We start from the raw sequence: 27,616 nt of genomic DNA, 5'->3' as shown, positions 1-27,616 counted from the left end.
CGCTAGAGAAATTACCCGTAAGCCAATAGCACCAGGATGATGCCACAAGATCACTTTTAAGTACTCTTGAAGTACGCCGAAGTACTCTTGAACCTGGTACAAACAATCAAACGACAACAAAAAATCATGGTCTGAATTCTTTGCTGTGGGGGACTATAATCTCAACTGGATTTTTTGATCAATCAACTTTTGGCTGATCGATAATTTCATCATAGAGAGTTGTGAGTGGCATAATTAGAAAACCCCTCCAGCATAGAATATATAATTAAAAAGATTTTTCTGATTTCCATTTTTTTTATGGAGTTATTTTATCGACTTTCAAAGTTTTGTGAACATTTGACTGATTTTCGTTGTTTCTGTTCACATTTTCTATATTATTTCTCAAGTTTTTGTCATTTTCCCTAAAACTATGTTACAAATGGTTCCGGCCTTTAAAGACAGCGCAGTGCTTCAGAACAGTTTGATCCAACTTTTTTGCCGAATTTTCTCAAAAGTTAGCTTTTCGCATCAAAAATGACACTATATGCTTCTCTAGCACACTTTGCTTAATTTCGCCAAAAGTGAAAACCTAAAAACTGCTGACGTAATCTGTACAAACTCCTAGGAGGAAAAGTTTACATCGCTTCCTAGGAATGACTTCTGGAATTAAAATGTTTTGATATTCACAATTTTTTTTATGAAATCGACAATTTCACAAACATTCGGAAAAATTACGCGTTTAAAATTGACGAGCAGCAAAAGCAAGGCTAAATTTGGTCTAAAGGTTTTTGGATTTTAAGGGGGCGCAGTCCTTTTTATTGTCTTATATGTGAATGTTTTTTTTATTTACAGACTAGGATGAGTACCAATCGAGGCACGATTAATGACATATCCAATCTCCATGCAAATGAGACCGAATGAACATTTATAATTTCAGTGGAAAACTTAGTGTTTTTATGGCTTTGAAACTGTTATTGCGTAAAATTGGTCGCAAAATTTTAAGTTCTTCCTTGTTATTTGGTAGTCTTATGGCTTAATCTTAATAAAGAAAGCTCCAGTTGGCTTCCTACGAAGTTCCAAAATTATCTATCCCCACTAGTATTTTTGTTAGTATTAGTTTTAGCACTGAAACTTTGAGCTTTGCCACTTCATTACTTCTGTCACCTTGTAGCTTAATCTCAGCAAAGAGTGATTCCCTTCCTATTAAAATTAAATAAAGTGTTCATGGCTGTTTTAGGATTTAAGTGATGGTTTTTTGGCTTTGATTCTACGAGCTTTCTTTTGTTGGTCTTTGTACATTTCCCAATTCTTGAGTTTCTTTCGTTGTTTCGTCACAATATTATAAAAATGACAAGTCACAAAAGAATTAATGTGGCTAAAAGAAGACCCATTTGATCGTTTTTGTTTTTTGTAAATAGCCAATGGTTTTAACGACTTTAACACTGTTTTCTTGCTAAAGTTAATTGATTTTGCCTGTTTTGTCATTCGCTTTATATCCGTATGACATATTCTAAAGAATGACACGTCTCAATGCCTTTGGTGAATGACAGGTCTTTTTGCGGGAATAAATGAATCTTGCGTACTTTTGGACTCTGCCCTTTTCGTTCTATTTTATAGACTTGTAAGTTATTCTCATGAAGGACAAGTATCAAATCGTTTCTAGAGACATAATAGTTAACTCGCTTAGTTTAGGTTTCATCTGATGCTATTTTGACATTGTTAAGTGCTTTTCTTCGCCAAATTACATCGAGTTTTGGTCGTAAAAATATTTGTTGTTATTTGATTTCTTTCTTTGTTTGGGCTCGCAGTCTCCTCAATGGCAGATTTCACCGACCCTCTAATGCATCATTAATTAATTCGCGGTTTGAGTTAAAACGATTTTTTTTAAATTCATGCACCAATTATTTTCGAGCAGTGTGAATTGTTGAAAGTTTCCTACTCTTCCTCATTCGGAAGACAATTAAGTCAGTTATGTGGATGCAGCACATTACCCAGCCTTCTCGTTAAAACATTTGATTCATTAAGGCAAGACTCGCTAGAGAGCTTGAAGTATTTATTCTGCTAATTATTCTCTCAACTCTACATATATTAATCAATTCAGTCTCATAACGCATATTCACTTTGAAAAGGTCAAGAATCTTTTGTACCAATGTATCAAATTTCTGCACACATGCTCGCTAAAAACGTCTTATATTAAGTTTTGTAACATTCAGCATTGTTAGTAGTTCAGAAATTTGCTGAAATCAGGTGTCGCTATGGTTATAAAAGGCTTTTGATATTTCCTCTTTCGATAAACTATCCAAAACTTCTTTTGCAGATATGTCACAAGAACATAAAGTTATTTAAGCAATGATATAATAAAGTTTACACAGTTCACTTATATCAATAAGCAAAACCGAACGCATTTTTCGAACATATTTCATTTTCAGAGAATCATACATCATTGTCATTTGAACAGCAAAAATCACCTAGTAAAAAATCTTCAAAATTTATTTTTGTCAGATTGCATTGATGATAACTGTCGAAAAATTAGGGCAAAATTGAAATCAGCAAGTTGAAATCTCAGAAAACCTGCTTAAAAAAATAAAGGAAACCGCATAATGCATTTTTTTATTTTGATACTCTAAAAAGGAAGTTAACAATCATATCGACAAGACAATCAATTTCAGAATACACCGTCCATATTTTGCACGACGCAAGAGAAATTTTGGTACACTAGTTCTTTTTCTATACGATATATCTTGCGCGTAGTATTCCTAACATAACACATTATTGTATCAAGACAATTCAACTGTGTTTCATGTTCACTCTCTAGTTTCGCATTCAGAGACAGCAACTTTGTCAAAAATCAAAGAATCTGTGCACTTTGATTATGAAGCCAAACCAAACTAAAGTTATCAACGCCAGACGTCGAAACAAAAAAGTCCTTTGATTTATATTCAAAATGTCTGTCATCAAAAACATTGGATGCCATGTGTGGCAAATGTTCAGTGTTACAAACGAATTATTAATTACAAAGAACGACACAGTCTACTAATTTTTTAAATCATTCCAATGCACCCTAAAAAATTCGAGACAGGTCGGAGCACACGGAGAAAGCAAATTTCAACAAATAAAAACCAACACATTGAACATAACCGTTATGAAATTGAAAATTGGTGGCACCTTTTAAATCTGTATTGAAGAAGCATCCGGGGACGGTTTAATATTTTTATTTCATTTTTGAAGTCCTCATGTTGAGTAGCTAAAACAACATCAAATGGATTATTTTAGAACTTCCAATAAGACTTTTCACTTTCATTTTGAAACTTCAATTTGAAGAGATATCACACTGCTTCCAACAAATGCAGTATCGGAATAGATTCTCAAAACGGCCTCTGAAAATCCATCTACACTTAAAAAACATTTAACTAAAATTTTCAGAACCCAACAAACTTAAAATTTAAAATCTTGCAGAATGATTGCTAAATATTTTTATAGGAAAAATACACCACCAACGGTGGGATTTTATATGAAAATAATACAACCGAGGAAATTCTCACGACTAAAGTTCAATATTAAAATTGGGGTTTATTTCCGTGGGGTTTATCTTCTAGACTCCTCATTAACGGACCTTGCCTTATTGTTCTAATATTTTTATTCAAATCAGTCAATCATTTTCAATTTCCTTTTACGCATCGTAGACAAATTTTTATTAAAAACCTGCAAATTTTATTGCAGATTGAAAAGTGGAGGTGTTTTATTAAAATTGAAAGGAAAACAGCATAAGGAAAACATAGCTGGCAGATTGCCAGAAAATAGCCGCAATAGATTTGTAGACCGGCAGTCTAAAAAAAACAGTAAGAAAGACAGACCAAAAAAATTCGTCTTTTCATTGAAGGCTGATCTGTTATATTTTGATTAAAAATCTGTATAAGTTATTGCTGCCTCTATTAGCTGATCTCAAATAACCTTCATTTAGAGTGACACACACCCATTTGACCTTATCTCTTTGAATTAAAGTAAATAAAAGTCAATTTCAAAGTGAGGAAGTCATTTTTGAGAGTGAGGTAAGTCAAGTGTGACCAAAAATTTAATCACGCGCATGAACAAAAAAACTCGCTCCACTAAGAGCGAAAAATGACGTCACACATGCAATTCAGTTGAAATTTCATGAACGAATGAACAAAAAGTGGCTGTGACGTCATATGGTCGTAACAAAAATCATGACGACGAAATAAAAAAACATAGCAGGACAAGTCCTGACACACAATTCAAAGAATTTTCATTGACTAAACAGAAAACTAGACCAAGAACGGACTATGAATGGATTGGGAAAACCATTTCGGAAAAAATCCGATCCAAAAAATCGAAAAAACTAAAAATCAAAGTGAAATTGCCGCATGTGAACAAAAAACCACTAGTGAGAAAGCGAATTTTTGTTCAAACACCGTTCTCTCACTCTACTTTAAATTTAGAGCGAAAAAATTCACGCCGCAAAACCACTCGCTTTTTCGCTCCACTTCCTGTTTCGGCGTGACCAAAATCACTACTCCAATTTGACTTCCAAAATCATGAAAATGTGTGAACAGATCTTAAAAAAAAAAAGACAGCGCCCCAATACAATTCAAATTCTTTGAATTGTAAAAACCAAGAGAAGGCCAATAATAGCCCCAGCTATCGCTGTGCGGCTATTAAAAAGGAAAGAAGCCTTTTGGGGTGGGTATTAAGAATTATTAAATTATATCACAATTGTCACAATAACTGTCATAAAAAATGTCTTCAAATTAAATAGTTATAAATTCGATTATTTAATTTGTTTGAAAAAAAAGAGAAGATCTTATATAATGTACTCAAAACTTTTAAAACAATGAAAAACAATTTTTAACTTTTAATATTCGCGAGCACATTCTCCTTAGTACCCATTTTAGGATTTTACTTTTGTCGTTTATATGATTTTTTCTTTGAAATCATAAATGAAATTCATTTAAAAAAATTATTGTCTTAACTACTTTGTCAACTTCCATTTGCCAGGAGCCGCATCCAAATGGACAACAGTGACAATCCTTATGTACAACAAGAAAACTACAGAAAACAAACTTCCTAGAGAAAACGGAAGCAACTAAACACTGTTGAAAAGATTCCTTTACCTTTGGGTTCATTTTTTCAAGAGTATATATTAAATATCAAATCGAGCTCCAATTTGAAACATTTGATTACACATTTTTCTAAAATTCCACATAATTGACTAAACATGGGATATTGGAGACTGGAAGAGCAGAAATTAAAGTCGCGAGAAAAAAGGAAAATGTTTTTTTTTATTTCAATTCTGTATTTGCTGATTGTTCTTGATGCTTCAAGTGATTTTAGAATTTAAGCACACTCTTGGCTTCCGCTTCGCACCAATTTCAATGAACTAAACAATAAAAAAATGAATATAGAATCATTATATCTTTGCTTTAAAAAAAAATCAAATAAGAAAACTTTTTGAGAAACTCTATTTTTTGGGAAAGTATTGGGGAAAATTTTGCCTATAAATAAGCTAAACATGTAACCAGTCCACCCAAAATTCTGGCAGAAATTGAGTCCACCAATTGTTTAGGGGATCTATACACAACCATTAGCTGCCTTGGTCAAGTATGGGCATTTTGCAGAAAGAAAACGAAAAAGTCATTCTAGTAGAAAGCGAAGAATAATATCGTATACAACGCTGTAACCGTCTTCTCAAATTTATACGTGGTTACGTATTTTCTGCAGTTTAATAAAAGTTGATCGAATCATCAAATTACAGAATTCACCTAAGTGAGGTAATTAAAACAGAATACTTTTTTGTTTCATAACAGAAAATCCAAAAAAACTATATTTTTCTCCAATTTGTCACTTAGATAATGAGCAGAAACATTTTTTCGCTTTGATTGATCTAAAGCTGTCAAAATAAAGCCGAAATATATCAGACATTTTATTTACATTGCAAAAGTATGGGGAAATTTTTGTGTTACGGAATAGAAAGATTGAATAGAAATTCTGTCAACACCAACGTTCTCAAATCTACCTCCCATATTTCATTTGAATAATTATTTGATTGCAAATCCACACAATTGACCAAACGGTTGAATATTGAGACCAGAAACAAAAAACTGAAATAAGGACGGAAATGTTTTTCTTTTCAATTCTAAATTCTGCTGATGGTTAATGATGCTTCAAGTGACTTTAGAACGTAAGCGCTCCAATGGCTTCCGCTTGAGCACTAATTTTAAATAAAAAAACTAGAAAAAAATCACCAATAACCTTTTGCTAACTTAAAACAATTCAAATACTGAAAAAATTTTGAATAGAAAATCAGATTTTGGTAAACCGTTGCGCACATTTTTGCTAAACATTGCAACATTTCATCAATAAAAATTTCCATAATTTCTGCGATATAACGATACAACAGAATGGGTTGTTTAAGAATTATTCAGAAGCAGGATTTTAGCTAACACAATCACTTGAGGAAAGGAAGGAAAAAGTATAATCAACCTCCCTACTTCGGACTTAAATTGACTCTGATGTTTGCACTGTTCAAATGTTGTCAGTTTCATTAGCAATCTGATTTCATGGAAATTCTATAGCAAGAAATTTTATTCTTCATGTTTTCACTTCAAATAAAAATGGTGCTTTTTATTTGGGTAGAAAAGTTTTAATTGCTGCAAAGTACTGGCCAAAATTAAGCCCACCGGTTAATTAGGGGTTTTATACGGAACAGAAAAGTCGTTTTAGACGAAAGAGAAGAATTTTATCTTTGACAACATGATGAACGTCTTCTGAAATAACGCTTGGTTTACTTAAAAACGTACTTCATCCAGAATCATCAATTTACATAATCCACCTTGAGGTAATTACAAGAAAAAGACGCCGAGTTTCATTACACAATATTTTCAAAATTTAATTTCATACATTTCTTTGATTTGCCACGTAAATGTTGAATAAATAAACTTGGTTTTGAATGATCTTAAATTTTCAAAAATTAGAAATTTTCCGAATATAGGACAAATAAAATTTCCAGTTCTTACCAAATTGACAAATCTTGATGATGATCTGATATTACGTGTCATCTTATGAGAAAAATTGTCGACAAATCTTGAGTATAAGCAATTAGTAAAAGTTTTATCAGTTGGACTAACTTTCAATGAAAAAATCCGAAGACAAATAAGTCGTTTATTTCTTTGCTACTTCTAGCGTGTAAATTGATGGCTTCAATTCTATTTTGCAAATTACTCTCTATGTTTGTTTAAGATACACATTCTTGGCAATTTATTGGTCTTGCTGAGCTTCAAATTTCTCAGGAGCTGCTTTATGATGCAAACTAACAAAGTAATTGATAAGATTGTGGTTTCTTAAAATCATATCAAAATGAGTGTAGTTAGCGACTTTGTGAGTTTTCATACTCAAAAGATGTAATCAAGGTTGCTCAAAATAATTGTATCAATCTGAGTTTTGCTAAACTGATAGTCAAAAGAGCGTGTTCTCTCAGAACAAAAAAAATTATTGATAACCTTGAGACGCATATTGGAACATTCTGAGCTAAGTACAGTCTCGCACGAGCGGTCTTGTTTTTTTTATTAATCGTTGAATAGTTCAACAATAAGTTTCTGGTGTTTTAGCGACCTCTGTGCTAATTAAAACTGTGTCGCGTTTCTCTAAAACCGTTTAATGCGACCCGTAATGGTTGAATGCAATAATCTTTGCGGTGCTGAATCGATTCGATAAACAGCAGTATAACAAGCATTTGCAACAATAAAATAGAACACTGGGAAAAAATGGCTGAAGAACACAATTCGGTTTATCTTTTAACATTGAAGTTTGATAAACCAGAGCTCATAAATAAGACCAATTATGGTCCCTTATACGTAATCTAATAACGAACAAAGAAAAACTATTTTTATCTTAACCTAATTACTTTGAGGCGTCACACAAAACTACCAGTTCAATCAACTTGCATCTAAAAAAGTTTTCACATTCAAATTCTTTAACAAATGCATCAACATAGCCAAAAAACTGCTTTAAGTGCATTATCGACCACCCCATTGACATTTATTTGGTCTCACAAAGGCCAAAACAACAATTAATGCCTTTATTCTCAACGAAAAAAGTTTGCCAAAATTCTAGTTTGGCAGACAGCTTACCCAAGATAGTAATATTTAAACAAAATGTTCTAAATGGGTGATTGGTACGCATGATACTAAGTCAAATGTCACTAATGTCATCTATTGTCACTAGCATCAACGAACTCTATTGACGTTATGGACTAAGTTCTGTCTTAATGGGTGTATCGCATTTGTTTTCATGTCAATAAAATCTAAACAAAAACGAATGACTTTACTACATATTGCGCACATTCCGTATAAAGCTGTGGCCCCTCGCAAGAACAAATACAGATTTCAATTACTAGTCTAAAACAGAGGCTCATGAATGAGGTGTTATTTGCATTCTGGATAAGCTATAGAAACAAAGCTTCAAAAAGAAATTCGCAATAAGGACGACGACAATACGACCGAATTTTTTTGCAACCTACACCCCAATGTGATCTTTAATTTTTTATGGAAAAGTGACTGAAAACGTTTAAAGATCAAAACATTCCAAAGCTTATTAATCGGAACAGCAAAAGCTGGAAATGAGAGCACTTTATTTCAGAGAGACAACAATTCACGGGCAAAAAAATCTCTATCAAAAGGTCCAATCATTCAATAAAACATTTTATATGCATATAAATAGTAGAATAGCGGAAATGGCTCGAAAATGCTCTACCTTACAAAAAATAGGCCTAAAAAATATTTTCAACTTCTGAAACAATTATCTGAAGGGTTCAGTAAATGCCATACATACATGGAGATGGGGATGGATCGGCCACTTAATGCCCTCCGATAACTGCCTGTTTAACCCGTTTTTGAGTTTAAAGAGTTGAAAGGGTCAGACGAAAATTAAATCAAGCGAAAAATCGAATTAAAAACATAGCCGGTAGAATACTGGAAACGAATCGAAGAGTCGTGCAATATAATCTCCAAATCAGAAATAACAAAGAGCAAGAGCCAGCGTTCTGCCTACCCGGGGGGGGGGGGGGGGGTAATTGATTTCGGGGGGGGGTTGACTGTGGGTGAGGGGGTCAAACTTTTAAGATTAAGGACCGCCCCCTTCACACCATGAAAATGTCTCCTCAAAACATTTTTGGTGAATCTGGAGTATAGTAAGGGTTAGGGCTCTAAGAGAACTTAATGCCCTCCAAGAACTACCTGTTTATCCCTTTTTTGGGGTCGAAAAGTCAAATGAGTCAGACAAAAGATTGGTCACGCAAAAAAAGACCACAGAACTAATATAACAGAAACTTTGTTTGAGAGCATTTAATTAACAGAACTCAAAATCCTTTTGAGAAAACAGCACAAACCATTCTTAAGAAAATCGATTCAAAACTTAAACGAAATCAAATTGCTCTCACAAAATCAAAACGGAAAAACTCCTCTCAGGTGAACGACGTTGCGCTGCTTTTGGATTTGGCGATCTTAATTTTAGCGACAACTAAAAACGGCCCATAATACGCCATGACTTATGCCCTCTAAAAGTATCACGTGAAGACTAGACATCGAGACTATACATAACAAATATCTTTCACAGCTTACCGTGAATTAATGCCAAGGAAATGTGCAGGTGGAATTTGTTTCTTTGGAAGAAACTAAAACAGAGACAAAATTCTGAAACAGCCGGCAGAAGGCCAAAAAAATATCCACAAATGACCGACGTTGAAATTAAAACAGTTAATGAAAATTTTCCTACATGTCAAAAATCAGGCTTTAAATGGAGGACTAAAAGCGTATTAGTGAAACAAATTAAGAATATAATCTAAGGCAACAGATATCTTAATGTACGATAAAAAATTCACCAAATTCTAATTTTTCTCTAAATCGCAAATGTGTTTCTGAGTGCTGCAAAAATTTTATTCCACATTTTGACCAATTTCAACATAATTCGTCCTTGTTTACAATTTAGAGATATCTAAACGCAGCGACGTGCCAAGGTACTATATTTCTCACGCAATGCAGCAGTTGACTATTCATACTGCGCATCGTAATCCCAGCTCCTGTTCTCCACATCCCATTCAGATTTTGCGCAATAATGTCGACGACTCAAAAGAACTTGTTAAAAATTTCATTTTTGGAAACTTCGCCTCCTGTTACTCTGGAAACCAATCTTGCTTTGCACTGTTACAAAAGCTTTCAACAATTAAAATTCCATTTCAAATGGTGTACAACATTGAATAAATTCGTGGTTTTTGTGTAATAGCCAATGCCTTTAACAATTACTTTGTCTCTCATCCAGCCTGCTTTTGATATATTTTCAAGTATCTACTATCGCAAGCACAATGTCGTGAACTTCACCACTGACACAATATATATTTATCTAACTGAGAAAACAAATTTATACAGGCCTAAAAGGTTTCGCCCAAGCCATTGGTGTTTGAAGGTCTTATTTTCAACAAGATATATTCCCTCATGAAAGACAAAAATGTCTAATTATCAGTTTGACTTCACACGAGGCCGATGAACAGTTACAGTTTCTATTACACCTTGATAAAAAACACAAACTAGGATTCTGGTTTGACAATATAATGCATCTTTCTATATTTAAGAAACGCCTCTGACCAAGAGCATAACTCAATCCTACTTCGAAATCTCAGATTTTGGTATCGGAGGCGTTCTAGTGGAACATCACTCTTCCTATCTTTCCAACCGAAAGCAATGTTTGAAAATTGGGCATCATTTATCTGGTGAGGCAAAAAATATCTTGCAAGTTCAAGGGTTCATTCTGGTACCTTTGTTACCTTTGGCCTTTATCAACGATCTTGAAACTTCGAACAGCAAATCAGCACTTTTTGGCTGCTGATCACAAACTCAACAATACTAATCTCATCCGCCTGCAAACGGATCTTGACAGCTGTTTTACCTGGACAAGGTATTTTAATATTTCAGAAAAGCAATTTCCAGGAATTGGCAACAAAACAGACTCAATTCCAGAGCTCAGAGTTCAATCTTCAAACATTAGTGCATCAAAGCATGTCGAGAACCTCGGTATCTTGATTTCAAATGAGCTTAAATTGTTTAAAAGTATCTCCAATCGTGTTGGCCGATGCCATTTTTTTTTACCATATTCCTCCGTAAAACTTCTGCTCCAATTGTCCTATGTAAATGACAATTATGCTCCACAAATCATATCTACCATCGACTTTGTTACATGGCTCTCAAATTTTGTGTCCGTCCCAAAGTGACATGAAAAATGAATCACTTCGCAATAGGTTTAGTAAATGGATAACATTTGTAACTAGATATAGCGACAGAATGATCACGATGTAATTTGCTACCCATTTCTGATTGTTTCAGCTTAATGACCTGTTGCTGCTAAATCGACCTCTGAACAGACAGTATCATTTTGAATAGAACGCTTATTCCATATGCAGCACAACCCTTTCCTTAGAAGTCTCTCAAAGCCTCTCTAAATTAAAAGGAAACCGAGAAAGTCTTTCCCTGATGGTCTGCTTCGTCAGTCTGGCTAACAAATTTCATTTTGACACCCAATTGAGCATCTTTGATGACCTTATGGATTTCAAGACACATTTTTGTTAAACATTTTTGACCAGCATCGTTTTGAGGGTTTGTTTTAGGTTGTTATCTTGTGCATTATTGATCAAAAAAATCTTCTACTGCTACGGATTTGGTCCGCCGTTTCATTAGTAGATTCAATAAACATAGCGGACTCTAAACTGAAGGACAAGAAGGTTAGTACCAAAAACCAATTGGCAGCATACTCTGAAAAAACTTTGATAACTTAATGCACTAAGTCTTGAAACATTAAGCCTTACTAAACCGGGCTTTATTGGATTATCCCGTTTCTTTTAACATCCCAATTTGACCTTGACCTTATTTGCGTAGATTTGCTAAATTTGATTCAGTTGAAAACGTTGACTGCTGTAAAACAAAAAGCAAAGATAAAAAGGAGAGAACCTTAAAAAATATTAAAATAGCCGATGAGAGGCAGACGGCGGTTGTTAGAAAAAAGACCCCAAGCATATTGCTATTGTAACAGAGGAATTGTTTTATAAGTAGTCAAAAATGAAACAAACAGCCGACTGGTGTCGGACGATTTGTTCTCACAGAGTCCGCCGGCGGTGGGTATAAATTAAAAATTGCTTCAGCAGTAGGGTTTAACTGGGGGGTTTTCAAGTGCTTTAATCTGCGAACAACCAGATCCACAGGGGTAGAATAGATTTCTATGGTAGCAAAAATACTGAGCACAGAGGGGTTCGAACCTGCAATCTCCAGAACAACAATCTGCCATCTTAACCGCTAAGCCCGAAAGATTCGATTCACTTTTCACTAACGATCGCTTCTATATCAGCATCAAGGTTCAACTCAGAGAGAGCAACTGAGATCACTCAACAATGAAGAATTCCATACTGAAAAAATCACTTCAGAAGTCAAAAAAATGTTTGAGAGCAATTAAAAATGTAACAAAATAGAGCTGGTAGATTGCAGAAATTGCTGCTAAATTGATTCTCGTGCCGCATAACAGATAGACACAGAGAGACAAATAAAATTTAAAAAATTATTGACCCCTGAGAAAACTATTTAGAGACATTCAGCAATGATTTAAAAACGCACCGCAGAAGCCATATTAGGGACCTTTATAGCAAATGTGTGAGTTATCTTGACTTTAAACTAATTCACATTAAATTTAAGAAAAATCTAACCACGCAAAAAAAACCTTAAAAAATTACAAGAGTGGGAAATGACCTCGCGCACGCAATTGCCGTTAGTAAGAGGGAGTTATTCAGAAAATTGACTTTTACAGCTTTGCTGTGTGAACAGATATAAAACGAAAAGAGCGCTAGACTACAAAACAAAATACCAGGAATACCGCATAATAGCTACGCTCAGCTTACGGCGGCCTTAAACAATAAGACAAAGAGCCTAGATTATCTGGAAATGCGTTAAATATTTAAGAAACCTCAAAATTTGCTTAAAACATTTTTTATGACAAACGAAAACTCAAAACGCTATCAAAACAACTCTATTACCGTAAACATTGCCGGAAGGCAGCCGCCACTTGTTTCTCTGACCCCTGTTGTAATTCAAACAAGTTGGAACAAAAACGATTGTCTTTCCAAAAAATGTCAAAAAGGAAGCCAAAAAGATGAACATCTAGCTGATACTAACTACTGTACATACAAACAAATTGCGCGTCTTCTAAATGTTAAGACCATCGTTCGGAAATAGAAATCAGCACTGGAAACGAAACAGGTGGGAAATTGAAGTTCTGAACAAATCCTGTAGAAAACCAATATTCCTCTTCAAGTCGTAAAAAGACCATCGACCAAAATGATTGCCGTATTTTGAGAGCAATTAAAAAATTGCTTGTGGCTACAAAGGTATGGAACCGTATTGAACAGAAGTGAACACAACGACAGTGAAGAGCGAGTTGTCTACCTTTTTGGGCAGTTGAAGTTTTAAAATTCCATACACTTGACTGGTGAGCATGAAAACAAAATCTTTCACCACATTAAATTCATTTCAACACTTCGTAATTACATAATACCATGTAAGCATGCGACGTTTTGTCAATGCGACAGTTTTGAATCCGCCGTTATAACTTGCACTAAATCAAAGACAACATCTTGGAATCAAAGACCAAAGCCAGTCAACTGGAATGACATGCTCTTGTAATTAGGCACAGTTTTATCACATACGTGAATTTGTTCTTGTTTCATCCCGAGCACAAATGAAAACCAGCGCCAGCCAGCTCTGCAATTTAAAGTGCCTTTTCAATACGACAAAACTTACTGGTATGATCAATACAGCACCTACTTCAATATGTTACAAAAATGGTCACTATTATTTAATAAGTCAATACAAAGTAGAGCATCATCTACAGAATCTTGGTGTCATTTAAAATGGATAGACAGACAGAAAAGAATCTTAATGCGAAAATGGATAGAAATAAAAGCGATAAGCACCGAAATTCAAACAACTAATATACCATTATCTACGCTAAACTATACCTGCACCAATGAACAATTAACACATCAAAGAAAACAAGAATCACTTATTATTCGTTTATTGGTTAAAAAAACCTAAATCTCTTCAATATGAAATCAGGTTTTCAAACAATTTTCATAAGAACTACTTTAAATTTAGAACTTAATATGTTTGAAAGAGTACACTTGTTTTCTAGAAGTATCTCCGGAGAATTCAAATTAAAAAGTGAAATTTAAGAATCCGAATAAATCTAAGTATATGGCAGCTCGTTCTTCAGTGTGACTGAATATTAGCAGATTAAGAATCGAGAAGTTGATTTGCCAGCATTTTCTGCAAAGGAATTGGACTGAAATTATAACTTCACCTCTGTACATTAATGGTTATCATATAGCCTTTCGAAATAAACAACGTACAGTCATCTCAAACAATATAGAATTTAAAGCATAGCAGCTTAGAACCTGCTCAAAACCCGTAATTGTAAGTGACCAAAATTATTAAGAAAAAAGCACAGATTACCATAACGGAATGATTTCGTTAATAGCAAAGCACAGGCAGCATTTAGTTCACAGCAGCATGGCTTATTAAGTTTCAACAAAGTTACCTCCACTAGGGGGAGGAACGGAACCAGCACCAATAAGCTCCGCCTTCACACAGCCATCAGCTTCGACCGCGACCAAACTGATCTGCAAAATGGCCTTTCCGACTCCTTCAATTGGACACTCTATGATCTGAGGATAGTCGAAGTTGTTCAGTTTCAGTTCTTCAGTTTTCAGTGAGAATTCTCCCACTTTGGTATCTTTCCACTCAGAGAAGTCAGTGCACAGGACAAAGTCAAGTGACTCAGGCAAGCTTTCCATCAAAGCCTTAGACACCATGGGTACCTAAACGAAGACAAATTTTAGCTAACAGCATATTACGACAGAGCACACAAACTCATTTAACATTAATTGATTCCATTCTGCTTCGGCCAACAACCTTTTTGGGTACAGGATTCTCATGCTCCACTCTCGAAAGTCTTCTACAGTGTATGGTACTCTACTGTATAAACAGAGACGACAGATTGTACAATATAGATGCAACAAAGTACTGTGTGTCGTTAGAATGCAGATAGAAACAGACACAGCAATCAGATAAAGTTATCTGCCTCGCTAAAAAATATGAAAAACCTTTCAGCGATATACTGCTATGGCTTGTTCAATTTCTTTATGCGGCGCCTTTTTATTAGGGACCTTTATTACACACATTAGTTTCTTTGACCTTAAACTAATTCAATTTAAACTTAAATTTAAAACCATAAAACATTTTGAGTGGAGTAAATTGAGTATCAAAATCTAATCACGCAAATAGCTTTAAAAAGTCTTGCTTGAGAGAGTGAGAAATACTGTAACGCGCGTGAGAAACAAAATTCATCAAACAAAATTCATCAAACAAGATTTCATCAAACATATACCCGATAAACGTCGGGAGAATTGCTCTCAGACGACGGGCCTGAGTGGGTTGTGATCAAATGGTCAGACAAAAAAACCACCAGCTAAAAAGACCAGCACAAAAAATGCAAAATGACGAGCAGAGCTACTATGATTTCTACTAACTTCGTTTCAGAGCAATGAAAATTTTTTTTTTTCGAAATTTGAAACTCCTATAGAAATCCAAGCCATTGTATGATCAACTTGACTGGAAGCACAGGAAAAAAAACAGTACGGTCTATCGCATTTCTCTCAAACATCAATCGGTTGGTCAAATGTGGCCGGGGAGGAAGAATGAAGTAGTTTCAATTTTAGTAGTAAACAGAATGAAAGCAATTTAGATTACTGTAAAAGCAAGAAGTCAAGCCTGAAAAACTCAGTCGAAAAGTGAAAGCGTCAGACGAAAAATAGATCAAAAGTGACATCGCAAAAAGACCAGCCGGACCTAAATAATTCCAAATTTCGTTCGAGAGCAATTAATATTACAACTCACCTGATATTTTCCGTTTTTGTCAACTGAGTAGGTCCTTTTAGGAAACGTGATTTGAGATACGTCATTTACGCATCCGAAGTACACGTCCATTGGTTCTTGTTCTTTCTTGTCTTTTGATGTCTGCTTCTCTTCAGAAGACTCTCCTTCTGCTTGGTCCGATTCGGTCTCTACTTTGATGATATAGCAATTCATGAAATACTGGTTTCCAACAGGTGGAATGGCTAAAACAATCTAACAGATGCCATCTGTTCCATTCAGATAATATTTTAGAATTGCGACCCTCATAATTGTAGCTATTCAAAAATAGAGATGTATTGTGGCTAATTTTGGAGGCATTATCTAGTCGGGGTAGTTCCGGGGTAGGTCAGGCAATTTTGGTCGATTGGTATATTTCACCAAGAAGCATTTGAGTGGTATCATTGGATACCTTGTCAAATAAATAAAAAAAACTTCAAATATAACCGACTAAACTTCGGAAGAATTGCCCTCGAACGACTAGTGGGAGCTCTAATCAATTGCTTCAGTCGGGGGGGGGGGGGGGGAGGGAGGGAAGGGGAGCCTAAATGGGACTAAGACGTCCAATAGTGGGCTTCAAATAACCACATTAGAGGTTAACATATACCACTATTAAGATTTAAAGTGAAAAATGGCACCAATTTCGGCGCACTTTTCATTTGACTTTTAGTATTAAATTGCCGCCAATTGAATTCAGTTGCTTGAAATTGTGATTGAGAGAGAATTTTGGATCACGCGAAACGCAAAAAGTCAAGGGCGTAAAAATCACTCGAAAAGTCAAAATTGTCAAGCGCAAATTTTGCATAAAAAAAGACACGTTTACAACTGCTATGAACTTCGTTCAAGAGCAATTAATTACAGAAAACAAACTAAAAAACAGACGAAAACAAAACGCAATCTTTCTATTAACAGCTTGAGAAATTAGAAAAGTTTCCAAAAATTCAAATAAGGAAACTAACTTTGAAAAATTCATTGTCATTCGTCGCTTCGTACCTGAAAAACGGGAAAAATGATGTGCCGAAATTTTATTTTCCTTTACCGTCTTTCTATTGTCTCCAAACGCAAAGAAGTACACAAAGAAACTAATTAAAGGCCAACAAAAATTCATCACAATTGAAACAAATGTGAAAATAATACTTATTTGATGCAAATATCTGGGTCACTTTTAGCGCGATTTGCTTTCAAATTTCGCCTCCCAATGTTAAAATTATCAATTAAACTGTTAATCTGCTTTGTTTTTAATGGCCAGAGACAGTTGCTAACCTGATTGGCATATCCTTTCTTGACTATATAAGCTAATTTTTCCCTTTACCATTTAAATATATTTTGGCACCCAATGAAACCGGGAGGCTCGCTAATGTGCAATGTCACATAATGTTCTGACCCCGCTGATCCAGAATCTAGTCTCAAATGTATGCAAATTGAAGCATAGATAGACTGCCTTAAAAAAAGTAGTTCATAGTTTTTTAAACTTTGATAGATTCTTGAAAAAGGACAGACGTCTATTTAAATTAAGTGCATACCAGTTATATCAATTCTTTTTATTTCGCTAGAGTAAACTCGAACAAACAAAAAGACTGGCAAGAAATCAACTCCAATGCAAAATCTCAAGTAGAAGAAAATCAATTTTAGTGAACGACCAAATTTACGAAAACTACGAGATCCAAAAATCAACATCTATAACAAAATCTCCAAGTGTTATGTATTTCAAGTAACAAGTGGCCTTTTAAAAATCCATTAAAAATTATAATCTCGATTCAGACTTATAAGTGAATGAAGAAGCACAAGATATTTGAGGCACAGAAAAACAAAAACTGATACCACTAAACACAATCAGATATTTCAGTATGAAGCAGCTAGGATATCTTGCTAACAAAATTCATTTTGTCAACAAGTCGACCAAAACAATATTGAAGGTATAAACTTTTTTTCCATGTCTCTTAATTAGTGAAAAAAAGAAATCATGTTGCCAAGAGCAGGTATTCAGAAGTTGCAATCATAATTTTTGAGCAAAAAATCGGATTTGACAGAAATCAAAATAATTTATAAGTCCAATGGTAAACGAAAAAACACGAGTGAAAATACACGCAAAACTCAAATTTTTTTCGCGTATTTCAAAAGAACAAATGGTATCAATTAAGGAATCTATGATTAGGTGACATTTGAAAAGGAAACTCAGGTTCAGATATGCCTCATTATCGACCTATGAAGACCTGAACAAAAAAAATTGAAGCGCAAGACAAGGAAAATAACAAACACGGTCAGAACTCGAAATTCACGTAATTTCTGAGTCTTCGCAACTATAAGCTAAGAACTACAGATTTTTATATTTTTCTATGGCTCTTCTGTAATCCATGAAATTCTTCATGACTCAGACTGTAACAAATAAACGGAAAAAACGGTCAAAACAAGTGGTTTCAAAGTAATCAATACTATGATATATAGAAAGACATGACAGTTCATTATACCTCGCCAGAACATCAACGTAACCTCTTAGTAATTAGTAAAAATGCGGCATAAGAACAAGAGCACGAAAAATACGAAGAATTAAAGAAAACATGTAAAGTCGAGGTCAAAAAATGATCAACGTAACCTCTTAGTAATGGGAATAAGTTAAAATACAATATAAGAACAAAAAAAATTTAATGAATACATGTAAAGATTTAATGAAAACATGTAAAGTCGAGGTCAAAAAATCAAAAGCTGCTCTCAGACAAATTTAGACGATAGCATCTCTGAACCATTAAGACAAATACATCTCATCTGCTACACTCAGTAGTTCACCTTTTGTAATTTAAACGTTGATATTCTTAAAACAGGGACAAAAAAGAGATCATTTTTCTTTATCTCACAAGAATGTACACCAGAACAAATGGAACGGCAGATATTCAATCAGATGTAAAAGAACTTCAAAATAAGTTTAACAAAATCAATTTTATCAAGAGTTACAAGTGCACAATTAAAAAAGAATACCTCTACGCCTCTAACTTTCAAATCTAAATTATTAAGACAAACTCAAGAAGAGGCCACCTACGCTGCAGAAAAAAACTAAGCCACGAGTGCGGTGTGTAAGCTTGAATGTAGAACCGATAAAACTCCTAATTAAACAATAATTTATCAAATCAAAAATACTTCAGCAAAAATTTACAAAAAATACTTAAAACTCAAACTTCTTTGAAAAACTTTGGTACTAAAATTTGAAAAAACAAATATAACCTAACAGTAAACTCCAGGGATTAAAAACACACAATAAAAGAACACAGGTTTGAGTATAGTGCAGCGAAGACATAGATTTACAAGTCGAAACAACAGAGGGACAATTTTTTCTCAAAATTTATTTTTGAAAGAATGTTTAGAACCATTCGACGGACACATTCAGACGCTTCAGTTATGTCTCCCTAGAGAGCAAGTTGTTTTAAAAAGAGTAAGCAATAAGAAGAATTGATAAGTCCAATTTAAAAGAACTAAACTTAACCAAAAAAAAAATTAGACGAAAAATCAAAAATTCCATAAATCTGTAGGCAACAAATAGCAACAATTTTAAATCTATGAATCGCTATTGAAAAAAAATTGATACATATATGCCTTTTTGGACTTTCTATGCCCTGAAATAATGAACTTAAGAGCAAGATAGCAAAAACAAGAATAAGTAAACAATAAAAATGCACTTATAGTTTTTAATAAAAATTCATGTGCAATCATTTACACCAAGAGCTATGAAATCAAACCGTTGATAAGCCTTGCAAACACTATTGAAAGCAATGAGACTTTTCACTACTCAGAGAGTGACAAAATTACATAAAAAATCCAAAACATTAGAATTTTATTAAAACAAGTAGTTTTAAAAGCAATCAAGGCCATAAACTACAAACCGAGACCAAAATTTAGGTTCAATTAAAACCGTTCAGAACTTCAATGAGCTCTGTCAATATTGGGTCTCAGCAAAAAAACAAAACATGTACAAAAGTTTCACAAAAACTTTTAGAGTCGAAGTCAACAAACAAAACCATTAGTGATATGTTCACCAATTCTATCAAATGCATCGTATAAGTATAATTCGCCAGAATGTTGCAAGCAAAAACCAAAACAAAAATTAAATGGCCACAAATTTTTTGGAAAAAAGGCTCAACATTCTCTTCACAAAAAATCTTAACCTTGACAACTCGAAAGACAAAATTTTGAAAATGCTTTTTCATTTTACATTCTACGCTTCCCGGGCTTTCCAGTGATACCACTCACAATTCTATACGATAAATAGATCGATCGGTCAAAATTGACTGGCAAAAAACCTAGTTGAGCATATAGTTCCTCCCCCAAACAAGTGGGGTCGGAACATCTAATGAATCTCATACTGACAATTTTGTGAAGCATTGTCCACGAAGCGTCAGGCACAAATTTTATATGAAGGGCGGGTTTCTGCCTCAATTTCCAGTGGGAAATTATTAATAGTTTTACAAGTTTCCAGTCATCTGTACTCATTTTTTCCTATTTAAGAACAGTAGATTTTACTTTTGATATTACTCAGCAGTTACGCTTCAAATATGCTTCAAATAAAGCAGCAGTTACGCTTCAAATAAAGTCATTCTAAGGCACTAAAACAAATCATCGAGCTCGCGCAAAAGCAAATCATTCCTCATACTTCATAGCTAGACCATGGCAAATGACAATGTGATTTTAACAAAGCAGGCACATTCTCTTGCGTTAACAAAAATTATTTCAAAAATTATTCCAAAAATTACATCAAATTTTGCACAGTTTAGCAACTTTGCTATTGGTCAAATATTTTTTTCAAAATGGAGGAATATATATACGAGGCTAGCTTTTTCTTCAGTCAAGTTTTCACTTTTTGTATACGCATCCCAGAGAAAAAATAAACACCATTTTGTAGCCCTCAGGATCTAGTATCGATTCCAGAAAATATCAAAAAATTGGAAAACGGGAAAATTTTGATAGAAAAATAGAAAAATCGAGAAGAAACATCGCTCGGGGGTGACAGATCGCTTTGAAATTTAAGATGTAAACAAACGCAAAACTTTTCATTATTTAGATTAAAAATAGATTTTTCAGCAATTCTTTACAGTCTCAAGCCTAAAAATTAAAAAAATTTGAATTAAATGACCGAAAATTTCCGAAAATATCGATTTTTTTTCTCAAAATTTTGTTTAAAAAACACTTCTAACCCTCTCTGTTTTCTGCTCGTGCTGGACAGAAACAATTGTACGAACCATTTCTATGTATCGAAAAGATTTGATGGAACATTGATGACTTCAGACAGTTTAGAGCTCTCAAAATAGCAAAAAACAACAGAAAATGTATAACAAATCAAAAATGTATTCCCTTCTAAATTCTAGAGTTGCTTTTGCACAGTATTCAACATCGAATTGTAACATCAGAACAAACCTTTTGAGTATTTTCAAAACCTTCGATACGTCAAAAAAACGGTTACAAATCAAATCAACCATAATCATTAATAAAAAGGCAATCTTTTCTTAGCCTTTTTAGAATTTGTTTTCTTTATAAGGTAACAGCAGATAATTCGAAGTAATTTCCTCTAATATAATGAACTAAAGATGAATTGAGAATTATAGAGTTGTTAGGTGAAAAAATTTAATACACATGTTCATAAATTTTTTGAAAAACAGAAACATAATTTTCACTTCTGTAGTTTGAAACTGCTCTTCATACAGATCTCTGACAGTCCTTGGGAGTTTCTTTAAATTGAAAAACACGTATAAACAACTAAAATTTCTTTAGTAAGAAAATTAAATTTTGACTTTCAACTAACATAAAAATTATTAAATTTTCCTTTTTCTTTAAGACTCTTAATTAGAAGAGTGAATCTAATGATAGCCAAGGTTCTTCGACGCGACTAAAGAGGAGCCTCTAAAAGAAGATTTCAAAGTTCTTTTACATGAAAGACACAAATAAAGTCAGTGTAAAAACTGTAAATTTAAAATTAGAAAATACCTTATTATTTGCTTCCAATTGCGGCTCTAAATATGTCCAATGCCAAAACTGTGTTTTTGAAATCTCGCTGATAACAGGTCTGCTAGATTTTGACAAATTCATTGCACCATCATGCTCATGAATCAGCAAAAAATAACAAAGAACTACAAAATACTTCAAATCGTTATAGTTTTTGGGGTTATCTTTACGGTTACCGATGCAATTGCCTCAAGATGTCCGCACCAAATTTTCAAAAAACATTCAAGACATTTAAAAAAAGCTTGGGAGGCTTAAGTAAATATCAGATTCCAAATAGTTTTTTCAATGTCAGGGATTGTATGTGCGCGCGCTTGTGTGGGTGGGGTGTATTTAAGTGTCATTGTGTTTGTAATATGCGTGGTGTGTCTGTGGATGAGAGACAGGAAAGAGTTAGTCAGAAAGAGTACGTTGGATATAAGGAGAAACAGTTCAAAAACGGTCCGAAACTACGATATTTGAAAATTAAATATTAATTGCAACAAATTGCTGCAAATCAAGTTAAAAAAACGGTTTTGTTAATTTTCGTTGATGACATTTTTTTGCAACAAGTAAATTAACATAATAACCATATATTTAAAAATATTTGTAACAAAAAATACTTCAAATTATTCAAACAAAATAAAATACTGAATATCATACAATTTCTTAAAGAACCACATTATAAAACATTCGGATTGTTTTCTTCCTAAAAATAAACATAAATTTTAAAGATCTTACGTTACTATTCAAAGGAATTTTTCATGTTGCGAGAGCAAGAAATCATTCAACATTTTCTTAAAAAGTTTTCATTTTTTCCCAACCGAAGCAACTGTGGTAACTCATTCAGTTTTTGTACGCATTAACGAACAACCGAATTCGTTCCAAAATGTTTTTGAGATTCTGTCTAATTTTGAATTTTTTCGTTCGAGTATTTGGATGAAGACCCAGATACCCGTAAAAACTTTCAGAATTTTCAGGCCTGGCTATATCATAATGAAATTTGATTAGCGACATTTTTGCTATTATTAGCTCAGCTGGTAGGTTCTTCGTCTGGATTAGCAGATCTCTCGGTATGTCATAATTTTTGCGTAGAAAGCACACCTTTATACCCCGGTTAATCTGTCGAATAAGGCGTTTTAGGTTTTTGCAGATGAGTTTTTAAAATAGATAGCCGAAAACGATCAGTGTGAAAGCCCAAGAGATTTTAAAAAAGCGTGCGCGAGCTCAGGGGAATTTGATTTCATATTAGGTTTATTGGTCTTATAGCATGAGCCATCTTTTTTAAAGTTTTATTCAGCTGCTTATCGAAATTAAGATTCCTGTCAATTACAATACCAAGATATCTTCAACTTTTTTGTATTGTGAGAACTTTGTTTTTATCTAAAAAATCCAAAATCAGAAGTATTGCGCGAGAAGATGAATTCGGTTTTGTTTGTATTCAAAGTTAGCCGTGGCTTTCCCATGTAAGCTACTTTCCTGTCCACAACAGATAATACTTGTGTCATCGGCGAATTGAATTAGTTTGTCCGTTAAGTCTTTATTAGATGAGAAATCGTTCATATATAAAAATAAATGAGTGGTCCTAAATCAGTTCCCTTTGGCACGCCGTGATTCGTAAATTAACAATCAGAGAACATGCCATTAAGTTTTATCTTTCGTCTACGTTTGGCAAGAAATGAAAACAGCAATTCTTTCGCTTCCCGGGAAAACCAAACATTTCAAAATTTTAAAGAAAAATGTTATGCGAAATGGAGTTAAACGCCTTTGCAAGGTCTAGAAAAATAGCAACAGTTTCTTTGCATTGATCTAAATTAGACGAAACTGTTTGAACCAATTCTATAATTGCATCTGTTGCTGACTTTTTTCTGAACTCCGAATTGCTCTTTATTTATAATTTTATGCTATATCTACGATATTTAACGAAATTAATTGTCCATTTATGCTCACGAATTATCAAACTGAAAAATCCGATAAGTTCAAAATAAAAAATGAAATCAAACCTTTGATAAGCCTTGCAGCCGCTATTAAAATAAATGAGACTTTTCACTACTCAGAGACTGACAAAATTACACAAAAAACTCCAAAACAAGTAGTTTTAAAAGCAATCAAGGCCATAAACTACAAACCGAGACCAAAATTTAGGTTCAATTAAAATCGTTTAGAACTTCAATGAGCTCTGTCAATATTGGGTCTCAGCAACAAAACAAAACATGAACAAAAGTTTTATAAAAACGTTTAGAGTCGAAGTCATAAAACAAAACCATTAGTGGCCCGCAGACCAATTCAAACATTATATCTTCACCAATTCCATCAAAGGCATCGTATAAGTATACTTCGCCAGAATGTTGCAAGCAAAAACCGAAACAAAAGTTAAATGGCCACAAAATTTTTTGAAAAAAGGCTCAACATTATCTTCACAAAAAAGCTTAACCTAGACAACTCGAAAGACAAAATTTTGAAAATGCTTTTTCATTTTACATTCTACGCTTCCCGGGCTTTCCAGTGATACCACTCACAATTCTTTACGACAAATAGATCGATCGGTCAAAATTGACTGGCAAAAACCTAGTTGAGCATATAGTTCCTCCCCCAAACAAGTGGGTGTCGGAACATCTAATGAATCTCATACTGACAATTTTGTGAAGCATTGTCCACGAAGCGTCAGGCACAAATTTTATATGAAGGGCGGGTTTCTGCCTCAATTTCCAGTGGGAAATTATTAATAGTTTTACAAGTTTCCAGTCATCTGTACTCATTTTTTCCTATTTAAGAACAGTAGATTTTACTTTTGATATTACTCAGCAGTTACCCTTCAAATATGCTTCAAATAAAGCAGCAGTTACGCTTCAAATAAAGTCATTCTAAGGCACTAAAACAAATCATCGAGCTCGCGCAAAAGCAAAGCATTCCTCATACTTCACAGCTAGTCCTTGGCAAATGACAATGTGATTTCAACAAAGCAGGCACATTCTGTTGCGTTAAAAAAATTATTTCAAAAAAGCTGTGCATCAACTTTGCTATAGGTCAAACATTTTTTTCAAAATGGAGGTATATATATATATATATATATATATATATATATATATATGAGGCTAGCTTTTTCTTCAGTCAAGTTTTCACTTTTTGTTTACGCATACGAGAGAAAAAACCACCAGTCTGTAGCCCTCAGGATCTAGTTTCGATTCCAGAAAATATCAAAAATTGAAAAAGGTGAAAATTTTGATGGAAAAATAGAAAAATCGAGAAGAAACATCGCTCGGGGGTGACAGATCGCTTTGAAATTCTTTACAGTCTCAAGCCTAAACATTTAACAATTTGAATTAAATGACCGATCATTAATAAAAAGGCAATCTTTTCTTACCTTTTTTATAATTTGTTTTCGTTATAAGGTAACAGCAGATAATTCGAAGTAATTTCCGCTAATGTAATGAACTAAAGATGAATTGAGAATTATAGAGTTGTTAGGTGAAAAAATTAAAGACACATGTTCATAAATTTTTTAAAAAAAGAAACAAATTTTTCATTTCTGTAGTTAGAACTGCTCTTCATACAGATCTCTCACAGTCCATGGGAGTTTCTTTAAATCGAAAAACTCGTATTAGCAGCTAAAATATCTTTAGTAAGAAAATTTTGACTTCAACTCACATAAAAATTATTCAAAATTTCCTTTTTAAGACTCCTACTTAAAAGAGTGCAAATCTAATGATAGCCAAGGTTCTTCGACGCTACTAAAGAGGAGCCTCTAAAATAAGCTTTCAAAGTTCTTTCACATGTAAATCACAAAGTCAGTGTAAAAACTGGAAATTTAAAATTAGAAAATACCTTGTTATTTGCTTCAAATTGCGGCTCTAAATATGTCCAATGCCAGAACTGTGTTTTTAAATCTCGCTGAAAACAGGTCTTCTAGATTTTGACAAATTCATTGTACCATCATGCTCATGAATCAGCAAAAATAACAAAGTACTTCGAAAAACTTCAAATCGTTAGTTTTTGGGGTCAACTTTACGGTTACCGATGCCATTGCCTCAAGACGTCCGCACCAAATTTTCAAAAAACATTCAAGACATAAAAAACGCTTAGGAACCTTAAGTAACTATCAGATTCCAAATAGTTTTTTCGATGTCAGGGATTGTATGTGTCCGCGCGCTTGTGTGGGTGGGGTGTATTTAAGTGTCATTGTGTTTGTAATATGCGTGGTGTGTCTGTGGATGAGAGAGACAGGAAAGAGTTAGTCAGAAAGAGTACGTTGGATATAAGGAGAAACAGTTCAAAAACGGTCCGAAACTACGATATTTGAAAATTAAATATTAATTGCAACAAATTGCTGCAAATCAAGTTAAAAAAACGGTTTTGTTAATTTTCGTTGATGACATTTTTTTGCAACAAGTAAATTAACATAATAACCATATATTTAAAAATATTTGTAACAAAAAATACTTCAAATTATTCAATTAAAATAAAATACTGAATATCATACAATTTCTTAAAGAACCACATTATAAAACATTCGGATTGTTTTCTTCCTAAAGATAAAAATAAATTTTAAAGATCTTACGTTACTATTCAAAGGAATTTTTCATGTTGCGAGAGCAAGAAATCATTCAACATTTTCTTAAAAAGTTTTCATTTTTTCTCAACCGAAGCAACTGTGGTAACTCATTCAGTTTTTGTACGCATTAACGAACAACCGAATTCGTTCCAAAAGTGTTTTTGAGATTCTGTCTAATTTTGAATTTTTTCGTTCGAGTATTTGGATGAAGACCCAGATACCCGTAAAAACTTTCAGAATTTTCAGGCCTGGCTATATCATAATGAAATTTGATTAGCGACATTTTTGCTATTATTAGCTCAGCTGGTAGGTTCTTCGTCTGGATTAGCAGATCTCTCGGTATGTAATAATTTTTGCGTAGAAAGCACACCTTTATACCCCGGTTAATCTGTCGAATAAGGCGTTTTAGGTTTTTGCAGATGAGTTTTTAAAATAGATAGCCGAAAACGATCAGTGTGAAAGCCCAAGAGATTTTAAAAAAGCGTGCGCGAGTTCAGGGGAATTTGATTTCATATTAGGTTTATTGGTCTTATAGCATGAGCCATCTTTTTTAAAGTTTTATTCAGCTGCTTATCGAAATTAAGATTCCTGTCAATTACAATACCAAGATATCTTCAACTTTTTTGTATTGTGAGAACTTTGTTTTTATCTAAAAAATCCAAAATCAGACGTATTGCGCGAGAAGATGAATTCGGTTTTGTTTGTATTCAAAGTTAGCCGTGGCTTTCCCATGTAAGCTACTTTCCTGTCCAAAACAGACAATATTTGTGTCATCTGCGAATTGAATTAGTTTGTCCGTTGTGTCTTTATTAGATGAAAAATCGTTCATATATATGAGTGGTCCTAAATCAGTTCGCTGTGGCACGCCGTGATTCGCAAATTAACGATCAGAGAACATGCCATTAAATTTTATCTTTCGTCTACGTTTGGCAAGAAATGAAAACAGCAATTCTTTCGCTTCCCGGGAAAACCAAACATTTCAAAATTTTAAAGAAAAATGTTATGCGAAATGGAGTTAAACGCCTTTGCAAGGTCTAGAAAAATATCAACAGTTTCTTTGCATTGATCAAAATTAGACGAAACTGTTTGAACCAATTGTATAATTGTGTAA

The 27,616-nt window shown here is 33.7% G+C and overlaps 1 protein-coding gene across 2 annotated transcripts in view; it reads right to left on the bottom strand.

Moving 5' to 3' along the window:
• Window positions 1-13,530: 13,530 nt before the first annotated feature.
• The window catches only part of LOC142344687 (extended synaptotagmin-1-like), a 43,932-nt gene continuing 29,846 nt past the window's right edge, over window positions 13,531-27,616 (bottom strand). For both annotated transcript variants that reach the window (XM_075396524.1, XM_075396525.1), the window contains 2 exons: window positions 15,978-16,198; window positions 13,531-14,899 (listed from right to left, as the gene is read on the bottom strand). In XM_075396524.1, coding sequence (XP_075252639.1) covers window positions 14,600-14,899; window positions 15,978-16,198 — 521 coding nt within the window. In that variant the 3' untranslated portion in view covers window positions 13,531-14,599. The remainder of the gene's footprint in view (window positions 14,900-15,977; window positions 16,199-27,616) is intronic.

Source organism: Convolutriloba macropyga, chromosome 8, assembly GCF_964194025.1.
Source record: "Convolutriloba macropyga chromosome 8, txConMacr16.3, whole genome shotgun sequence".
NCBI lineage: Eukaryota > Metazoa > Xenacoelomorpha > Acoela > Convolutidae > Convolutriloba > Convolutriloba macropyga.
The sequence above is the reverse complement of the archived record's forward strand: the minus strand, read 5'-3'. Positions and strand labels throughout refer to the sequence as shown.